Source organism: Myotis myotis, unplaced genomic scaffold (assembly GCF_014108235.1).
Source record: "Myotis myotis isolate mMyoMyo1 unplaced genomic scaffold, mMyoMyo1.p scaffold_m19_p_7, whole genome shotgun sequence".
NCBI classification, from domain to species: Eukaryota; Metazoa; Chordata; class Mammalia; order Chiroptera; family Vespertilionidae; genus Myotis; species Myotis myotis.
This window is the reverse complement of record NW_023416379.1, coordinates 77,771,199-77,781,528: the sequence shown is the minus strand read 5'-3', so window position 1 is coordinate 77,781,528 and position 10,330 is coordinate 77,771,199. Positions and strand designations below refer to the sequence as shown.

The following is a 10,330-nucleotide window of genomic DNA, read 5'->3' as shown; positions in this document are numbered from 1 at the left end:
CTGCCTCCTCAGCAGCGCTGAGGATGTCCGACTGCAGCTTAGGTCTGCTCCCCGCTGGCAAGTGGACATCCCCCGAGGGCTGCCAGGCTGCCAGAGGGATGTCTGATTGCCATCTTAGGCCCAATCCCCCCAGAGAGCAGGCCTCAGCCAGCACGTGGTCATCCCCCGAGGGGTCCCAGACTGAGAGAGGGCACTGGCCGGGCTGAGGGGACCGCCCACCCGAGTGCACAAACCTTTGTGCACCGGGCCTCTAGTATCTCCTAAGATGAAATGTTGGCCTATAAATGAAATATGTGTCTTTGGAGATTCCATCTATAGGAGCTATCTTCTTGTGGCCTCTTGGCCTCTTGGATCACACACTTCATACACAATGGAAGTAAAAAGCCCAAGGTAGATTGATCCAGGCACCCTAAACGCTTACCATCAAGAGAAACTACAACATCCATAGACTTCCTCTCTCAAGCCAGCTTAATCCATAGATAGCATGGGGTAAAGTAGGTTTACAGCTGAGTATGGGAAACAGAGACTTTATGGTTGTATGATTATTTATACATAATTGTACTATTTTCCACACACACAACTGTAAACCTACTTTTGCCCCACCCTGCAGAAGACTGGGTTAGCAACACAGCACTGTCTTCTCACAGTAACAAGAGGGTTAGTGAGAAAAGCACTAACCAGGGGAAGAACAACAGAGGACACCCAGGCCACACTGGGCTGACCGTACACATCTGTTCCTTTTGTTTGTGTGCACAGCATAACTCACCACAATGTCCTTTTTCTCAGACCCCTTTTTAAGTTTCTCCACAAAATCCATCAGATCAAGCTAGTTCATGATGCTTCAAGATAAACTCGTCAACGGAGAAATATGCAATATGTCTTACCATGGTGGAATCTTTGAAAATAAGACTAGGGTGCTGCTGGGAATGCAGACTGGTGCAGTCACTGTGAAAAACACTAAAGAGATTCCTCAAAAAATAAAAAGATAGAACTTTCATTTGACCTAGTGGTCCCATTTCTAGGAATATACCCTAAGAAACCAGAAACACCAACCAAAAAGAATACATGCCCACCTATGTTCAAAGCAGCACAAATTAAAGTAGCTAAGACTTGGAAAACAGCCCAAGTCCCCATGAGCAGATGAGTGGATAAAACAGCAGTGGTACATTTACACAGTGAAATACTATGCGGCTGTAAAAAAAGAAAGAACTCTTACCATTTGCAAAGCATGGATAGACCTGGAGAGTATTATGCTAAGCTAAACAAGCCAGAGAAAGACAGGTATTACATAATCTCACTCATATGTGGAATCTAATGAACAAAATAAACTGATGAGCAAAGTAGTCCTAGAGATATAGAAGCATGGAACAGATTGACAAAATTTAGAGGGAAGGTGGGGGTGTGGGTGTGGTGTGATGAACTGGGGAACTTGTATGCATGTATGCATAGCCCATGGACACAGAAAATGGAGTGGTGAAGGTAGAAGGCGGGATGGCAGGGGTGGGGTGGGTGGAGGGGTTCCACGGAGTGAAAAACAAAATAGAAAATAAAGGGGACATCTCTAATACAACAATAAATATGAATCAATAAATAAAAAGTACGACTAGGAAAAAAACAAATCAACAAAACCAGAGCATTGACACACAGCCTAAAGACAATCTGTGTTCTGCAAACACACCAATGATTTATATGACTGAGCTAATATGACATAAAAGAAAATGAAAATATATTGAAGATTATAATTGTAGTGAGCAACATTCCTTGCATTTGCTGCACTAGATAAGTTGTGTATACATGTAAATTGTCTGTTCTCTTAATACAAAATGAGACCAAAATGTGTCAACGTACTATTCACAGAACCTAAAACATCCACATGAATCTCTTTTGTCCTGTACAATTTCACTGTGCCTGCGCCCTAGTCTCCAAGAATGTCCTTGTCTTTCTCTAAGTAGTCTCCTCGTCACTTTTGCCTGGCTTGCACCCAAGCATGGCAGACAGAGAATCCTAGAGGCCCAAAGTTCTACAGTGGCTGTTTGCAAAGGGGGAGGAGACTGCAGTAACTGCCACACTGGATACACTTTATGAGAGAAGGAGAAGGGAAAATATCGTGAAGGCCTCTCACATATGATAGAGCAGGATGGCAGGATGCCTACATGGCCCAAGGAACCAGAGGGAGCAAATTACGGGCAGAAGAAGTGCAACCAAAGGCTGGAAGAGGAAAGGTTTGCAGTCAGCTGACTCCTAGCTCTTTGGTCGTTGCTTGTCATGGACAGAGTCCATTGGGGGAAGCATCAGACACTACAAAGAAGACCCTGCTGTTGGATGTGGACAGGAAGTAACATCCAGGAGCGTTAGCATGCAAGATCAAAGCTTGTCTACAAACAATGCCGACAATGAAGGAGGAGAAAAAATGAGAGTGGTAGGAGATGCAAGTCAACCTGGGCTGGCCCAGCCCAACCCAGAGAAGGTAGGATTCAAGGAGAAGAAACTACAAGAGAAGAGCCTTGGACCACATCATTCTGCACAAAATACACTCAAGAATCTTCATTTTACTGTTCAACCAACAGACAGAAAGAGCTCCTTAATCCCTTCCTTTCCTCCTCAAAAGCCACAGACAATTCACTTATGAGATGGACTGGTATGATTTTAGAACAACTGTAAGTGTGCAACCTAGATGTCCCTTTCCATTCTCTCTAAGGATATTAGCAATATATAAAATGATAAACATGTTATCCAATATAATATGGAGAATATAAGTAACTAGTAGTTAATTATATTCATGAATGTCTGTAACAAACATTGAGATTATTTCCCTGACATAAGAGCCTGGGGAACGTGAGACTCTCACGGCTGTATTGTCATCTAGCCCATGTGTCCTGAGAGCTCAGCCATTTAGGTGTTGGTTTAGCTCCCCTACAGCTCCCTCTATCCAATCCTGTCTTCTTGGGAACCTGACGTCCCGATTGGCTCTCTCATCCCTTTAAACTGCCTGCTTTGTGACATCATTCTCCCACCAAACCTACCACCTCCTGGTAGAATCTTGGGGTGCCCATGGAGTTGTCTGTCAATAAATTTGGATCATCGCAACTGACCAGTGACCAGTAACTGGTGACCGGTGACCAGTGGCCAGTATGACCAGTGACCTTCGTACTGGACACATGTGCTCTTTGGCTTCAGCCACTGAGGTATCTTCATTCCTTGCATCTACAGTTGATATTTGCTCTTCTTCTCTGACCATGTCAGGTAAGGAAAGAACCCGTTTGAAGTTTTTCATTGGATTGTTGTTTGTACCTAAATTTAGCAACAGTGTCAAAAGAGCATAGAGTAAGTTGGGGAAATATGATATAGAAGTCTGCAGACCTAATTTCAGTTTAGATTTTGACATCTACAAGCAATGTGACTTTGGACAAGTCATTGAATCTCTCACCAAAAATGATTTTTTCCTCATCTGCTACATTCGGACGTTAGATTGGTTGTGGACTCTAATCCCTTCCTTTTCTAATATGGAGTTTTAAAGAACACTCCTGTTGACAATGAAATCAAGACTTCTTGACAGTGTTTCAACAGCAAAACCTAAGTCATGTAGAAAACTAGCAATATATATAGTCTCATGTGTAAAGATCTCCAACCACCAAGGTTTCAACTTTAGTATTTTAAATTGAGTGCTGTTCCAAAAGTAATACTCATGTGGTTTTGGAGTTTTCTATCTAAAATAGGATAACAGAGGAAATAGGGAGAGAGGATGGAGAGTACTGGGCTATAGGAACGCAAGTATTTCAATGTAAAAAAATTAGAACTGGTTTCGTCAGCACAGGCCAACAGGAACCAAGAGGGAGGGAAAAACACAAGCAGGAAGGAGGGGAAAGTATAAAAATGAACAAGGAGAACGTGAAAGAGCTCATGAGAACAAAAAGAGTAGTTTGCAATGGAATATTGGAGGGAACCAAAGATTTTAAATGAAAGCAGAAAGAGCATAGGGTGAAATCAGCTCGGAGTAGGGCAAAGTAATGTGGATCTCAGCAAATGCTTCCATTGATAGAATAGGAAAGAAAGTAAGGCTGGAGTTGGGTACCACTAGCCAAAGCAGTGTAGCAAAACAATCCTATTCAGTTGCCTGTTTTCTTATTGCCTCTCTGAACACAGATGGCATGTGACAGTTTGCAATATCAACATTTAAAAATGTATTTCAGAAATGATGTTTCTTATATACAAGAAACTAAGAAAGGTGATTTTCTAGGGCCGTGGTCGGCAAACTGCGGCTGGCGAGCCACATGCGGCTCCTTGGCCCCTTGAGTGTGGCTCTTCCTAAGCCTTAGGAGTACCCTAATTAAGTTAATAACAAGGTACCTACCTGCATAGTTTAAGTTTAAAAAAGGTGGCTCTCAAAAGAAATTTCAATCGTGCTACTGTTGATATTTGGATCTGTTGACTAATGAGTTTGCCGACCACTGATTTAGGGCATTGGAAATAACAGAATTTTCAGTGTTTCAATTCATTCTGATTTTTAAACTATGACAATGTTTTGTCTAGTAAAATAAATAATTTAAGACCTAAAAGAGAGATATGTCCTAAATAGAATCAGAAAGAATACACCCTTTGTGTGATTAGTATGTTCGAAGTCAAAGATGCCCTTCATCTTCAAAGTTATTTTCTTCCTAACGCAGAGAGCACGCTGATACACAGCCACTGCCTCATTTCAGGTCATAGCTACTTATGAAAAATAAGAGAGCATCAAGCCCCGCTTCTCTAATTTCATATTTCTCAAAAAACAATTTTTTAGATTCTCTTGGGGATTCCTATATTAATGTGTTTTTTTTCATTGAAATCTATTGATGATGGTTATAAGACTTTGGGTATGACATCCTTTCCTGGATGTTGAAGATGATGACAGTCTAGGTTTTAAGATAAATATAAAAACCTTCATGGTACATTTCAACTGTTCTCTTCTCTTTGTGATTAGGTTATATTAATTGAAATACACATATCTAATACACTAAGTATTTATTACTTACTGGGGAATAGTCAGAGAAACACAAATGATTACAATAATGGAATTCCTTTACATTTACTTTGCTCTCCGCTTTAAACTAGTATTTACTGAACTATTGGTCTGCATTTATAGGAGGCACATATGCATCAGCAGTGATTGCAGTGTGATGCTTGTTATGCATTTTCTACTGATATATCTCCTCTGTCCATATGTACTGGCTAAGAACTTACTCAAAATCACTTATTCTGGGTTGTTTCTGGTTAACAGTATTCACTAAAATAGAATAGGCAATATTTACCTTTAGGATACTGATGTATGAAACAGAACTTCATTTTGTAGTAAATTTATTAGGCTTTGACGTTTGCCACGTGCCTCACTTCTGGAGAAACTCACTGTCAGATAGCCATTTTGAGGTAGGACCAGAAATCAGGCATGAAGACAGTAAGAAAGACGCTTTAAGTTTACCAAGTGCATTGAGCTTCTATGAGAATTATAGGAAGAGCATGTGAAGGGCACAGGCAAAATGAGACGCTGAAGATTGTTATGACAATAGATGTGCTGTCTTCCCATGGACAAACAAACATCTGCATCAGAAGTTCTATTGCTCTTACATGTTGGCAGTGTAATGCGCAGAGTTCTGGCAAGGAAGTGGGGATGTTTAGGTTATGGAAGCAGGTACTAATATTAACATAGGGAGAGAACCGAACCGTAGTTTCCTCACTCATGAAATGAGAATGCTAGAACAGGGATTCTCCAAGGACTTCTGGTTCTAAAATGCTTTAATTCTAGGAAAGAGCATACAAATCAATACTACTGTAGGTTCAAGAGCGAGATAGGTCAGGGAGTGGTTGCTTCTAGCCGAGAGAACAATGTATGAACCACCCACTTGGGTCTTGTGTACATTTTCGCTCAAGTTTTTATAGTATATATAAAAGCCTAAGCGACTGAATGACCAAACGACTGAATGACCAGTTGACTGGTCGCTATGACACGCACTGACCACCAGGGGCAAACGCTCAACGCAGGAGCTGCCCCCTGGTGGTCAGTGTGCTCCCACAGTGGGAGCACCGCTCAGCTGACTGATGGGCACCAGAAACCTGGGCTCATGGCTGGAGCAGCTGCAGTGGAAGGAGCCTCTCCCACCTCTGCGGCAGTGCTACCACTACCAAGCTGGAGCTGCTCAGCGCCTGGCCCTGGCTCGGGCTCCTCCCCGGTCCACCTGCTGCTTCGTGCACTACTGCATCCCTCAGGCCAAAACCAGCAATCCGATATCCCCCCAGGGGCCCCGGATTGTGAGAAGGCACAGGCACGCTGAGGGACCCCACCAGTACATGATATACATATATTTTCTTGACTTCAGAGAGGAAGGGGGAGGGAGAGAGAGAGAGAGAAACATCAATGATGAGAGAGAATCATTGATTGGCTGCCTTCTGCAGGCCCCTTACTGGGGAATTGAGCCCGCGACCTGGGCTTGTGCCCTTGACTGCAATTGAACCTGGACTCGCAGGCCAATGCTCTATCCAACTGAACCAAAACAGCTAGGGCCGAAAGCAACAATGCTGTTGCTAATGCTGTTTTTCACACATATTGTTTATCAATCTCTTTGATTTTTTTTCATCACCCTCTTGTTCCCTACAGAGAATTCCAAGAATCCACCTTTCCTTGGAATTTCCACCTCTCTGCAACGCTCTCTTCCTGTGGAGAGCAATGCAGGAAGTGTCTGCAATTTCTACAATGTCTCTGCTCCAGCCAACAGTTCCCCATGGCTCCTGCCATCAGCCTCTGGCACCTCTTTCCAACCTCTCATGGGGGGTGCCTACTTTTACCAACATTCTAGCACAACCATGTTGTCTGGAATTCCAGGCCAGAGCCCTATCTCCATTCCAGCTGCTTCCAATCCTAACGTTTTTGAGTGGGCTCTTACAGGAGACACTGAAAAGAAGTCATCATCACTCAGAAACTTCACTGTGACTGTCACTGACCAGGACACAACTGTCACCTCTATGTCTCTGGCGTCTCAGTGTGATAAACCCTCAGATGCCTATAATATGGCTCCTCAGTATCCATCACTTTCTGTCAACCTTGTTCAGGGGGCACCAATTCAGGGACAGAGCCTGTCACATCCCTACCAGGTGGGAAATCATGTGTGTTACTACAATCAAGGCACAATGGACCCTCTGCTCTCTGAAGAGGGTGGTCCCTACCTGCAGTCCTATGGCTCTGTGTCTTACACAGAGAGCAGGGCCTCCGCCCCTGACACAGGGATGGTCATGGTGCTAAAGGAGGCTCAGTCCACAAATATGATACCACCAGCCTCCACCTCTGGAATCTGCTACTCTGTGCCTCCTCATCCCATCACAAAGACAGGTTTTCAAGGTGAGTCCAAACAGTCACAAAGAAGAAGAATAAGGTCAGCATTCAAAACTAGGGTCAATCTGCAGCTGGGAAGTGGTGAGTCCTCAGACAGGTAGAATGTAAGTCCTGTGACTTTCACCACTACCACCCTCAGTCAATGCCCTCCATTGCCAGACTCTTCATGAGGACACCTGACAGAGGCGGGAAGGTGGGAAACTAACAGCCATGGATGCTACATGTAGGAGAACTCCCAGAGCATACCAAGGGACACCACACTTTCCACTGCCCTGCATGATGAGTCCTCCAGTACTACAATGCGGCAATAAACTCCCTTGGTTTATTGTTTTAGTCTCTTTCTAAGGCCTTTCAGTACATTATTGTGATAGTGCCCATTTAACTTTCCATCACTTGCTTAGTTGACACCTGGATTTAGGATCACGTGTTCCAACATCTTGTCCAAAGCAAACAGGCTATTATCTCCCCTTGCTTATAGACTTCGTCAGGAAGAGTTCCATTCCCTGTCTTAGTCCTTGGTGTGAAGTGTTTTCATTCACTCAGGAAAGTAGAGAGAATTACAAGGGTTCCATATGAGAATGGGAAAGATTTTTTAAAAATCACTTTTATTTTTTATTTGACTTATAACAACCCTGTGAAATGCAAAGAGTATCCTTTAAAAAAAATGACATCAAATGGTCACCATTAAGAACCAGAACAGTTGCCTTTGATCTCCTAGCACACGGTGCTGTTCATGATGCTGCAAAAGAGCTTGTAGGAATGCCTTTCCCACTGTTGGAAGGCACATGATTGTTGCAATGGTGGTGCTGAGGGAGCATCTTATTACCAGGGACTGACCGACTTCTCCTTGATTCCATTGTAGTGATGGAGACTTCCCTGGCATTGCAACTTCCAGGCCAAATATTTTACTTACCACCTACTCAAGAATTCCTCAAGTCCGGCAGTAACAGACATATCCAGGTACTTGAGAGTTATCCACCACCGCAGAGTGGGGACATTTCAATGGCATCCCTAGTCCAGAGTCCTAGGAATCTCCTGGCACTGCCTCCAGCTCCAAGCCAGGAACAGAAAGACAGTAAGAATGTGGAGAATATTAAAGCCAAGCTTTCCAAGCACGTGAATGGGTACCAGATCCCAACAGAATATGAAGCTTCTCCACTGCTCCCTTTAGAAGTCCCTGACATTCCACAGGTGCTGGCCTGCACTGATCCCCTTGGCCAAGAGGAGCAGCCTGGTTGTGACAACTCTGGTTTGGCAAAGAATAGCCTGAGTCTTAAGAACCAAGGGACACTTGAAAATGGGACTGAGTCTAATGACAGTTTTGCAGACATCGACACACTGGTGGAGGGTATTCACCTTCCACAGGTCTTCACTTCCTTGGATGACCCTGATCAGCCCCAAGGACCCAAGGCGATCAAAACCAAAGACACCAGGGGCCTCAAGTTGCACGAAGTGCAGAAAAAGTCAAGTGCCAGAAAGACTCGCTCTGATCAAGGCAGGAAGATCAAACACAAAGCCTCTGAGTCTACCAGTGATGCTCCCAAGGCCAAGATCAAGCCCGAGAGCCCAGATTGTGTGTTTGTGGGAGAACTGGTTCCTTGCAATGCTGCAGCTGGTGGCAGGGCTCCTTCGAACATGGCCAAGCATTCTAACAGCAAACCTCAGAAAGCTGCAGCCAGCAGGACCAGCAATACTAAGAGCCATGGGCAGCAAAACACCAAAAGAAACAAGGAAAACTACTCCAAGAGAGCTGAGGAGAGGAAGCAGTCAGGGAACAAAGTCAAGGCAGAGGAGAAGCCAGCCATTCCCAAGATGAAGAGAAAGAAAAGTCATCCTGAGCTGCCACAAGAGGCCATCAAAAAGCCTCGCAGCAGCCTCGGTATGCACATGCTGGAGTCTGTGCAGGTTTTCCATGCACTGGGCAAGAAGAGGGATGAGACAGCTGACCTGTCTTCCTCGCGGGCCCTGGGAAACTCAAGCAACCCCAAAGGCCCCCAGCCACGCCCAGCTACCAAACCATGGCTGGTTACGCCCCGCGAGGGCAAAGGTCCTGGGAAAACTCAAGTCAATCCCCAAAAACCATATGCAAGTGCTCACAAAGGGGCTCCACCTCCATCCCAGGACAAGCTGCCTTCTCCCGGGAAGGTCAAGCTGGTGCCATTGGTTTTTCCGACCGTGGACAAGCCTCAAGTTCGACCTGTTCCTCGCAGGCCACAGTCTCTGGCATCACGTCGGCCTGCTGTGACCAACCCTGCCAAGCCTGCTGCAGTCAATGCATCCCTGCCAAATCCTGTATCTTTGACAGGTCCTGTCAAATCAGCTCAGCCAATATCGTCCAACTCAGCTGGACCAGGTCTGAACAACCGCGACTGCCCTAGTGTCCCTCAGCCTCCTGCTTCTAGGCCTGGGCCCTACAAAACCTCATCTTGTGCTTCTTTCCAGCGGGAGCCTGTTCACTCCGCTGTGAGCCAGCCCCGGACTCCGCTCAAGCCTCACAACCACTATCTACTCCAGGATTTCGCCCTCCAACCAATTCCATGGAGGAAATCTGAGCTTCGGGGGCCAGTCATGTCAACACCCATCACAAATGAGCAGAGGCCAGATCGAGAGGCCATGAAGAGGAAGGCTCAACTAGAGCGTGAGAATGCTGCCAAATTGGGGGGAATGCAGCATTTCATTGAGAGGGAAAAAGAAATGGACATTTCTCTGTACTATGGCTATGTGATGTAGGAGATGCTGGGAGTACTGGTGCATTTGGGTACCTGCTGTTTTTCCATTGATAGATAGATAGATAGATAGATAGACCATAGAGAGATAGATAGATCATAGCTAGGTAGATAGACAGATAGACAGTTAGATAGATAGAAAGAAAGAAAGAAAGAAATTTCTCAATCTTGGTATATTTTATAACAATAAAATTGAATAAGTATTATAAATTAGCATTTAATAATAAAGAAGTATTTTGTGTTT

General features: G+C 44.6%; 1 protein-coding gene across 1 annotated transcript; it reads left to right on the top strand.

Annotated features, from left to right (window-relative positions):
* Positions 1-3,131: 3,131 nt before the first annotated feature.
* LOC118660750 (uncharacterized protein C2orf78-like) lies at positions 3,132-10,097 on the top strand. Its single transcript, XM_036318421.1, has 3 exons — positions 3,132-3,243; positions 6,629-7,366; positions 8,223-10,097. Exons 1-3 carry the CDS (start codon positions 3,132-3,134, stop codon positions 10,088-10,090), a joined length of 2,718 nt encoding a protein of 905 aa, XP_036174314.1. The 3' UTR covers positions 10,091-10,097.
* The last annotated feature ends 233 nt before the right edge of the window (positions 10,098-10,330 follow it).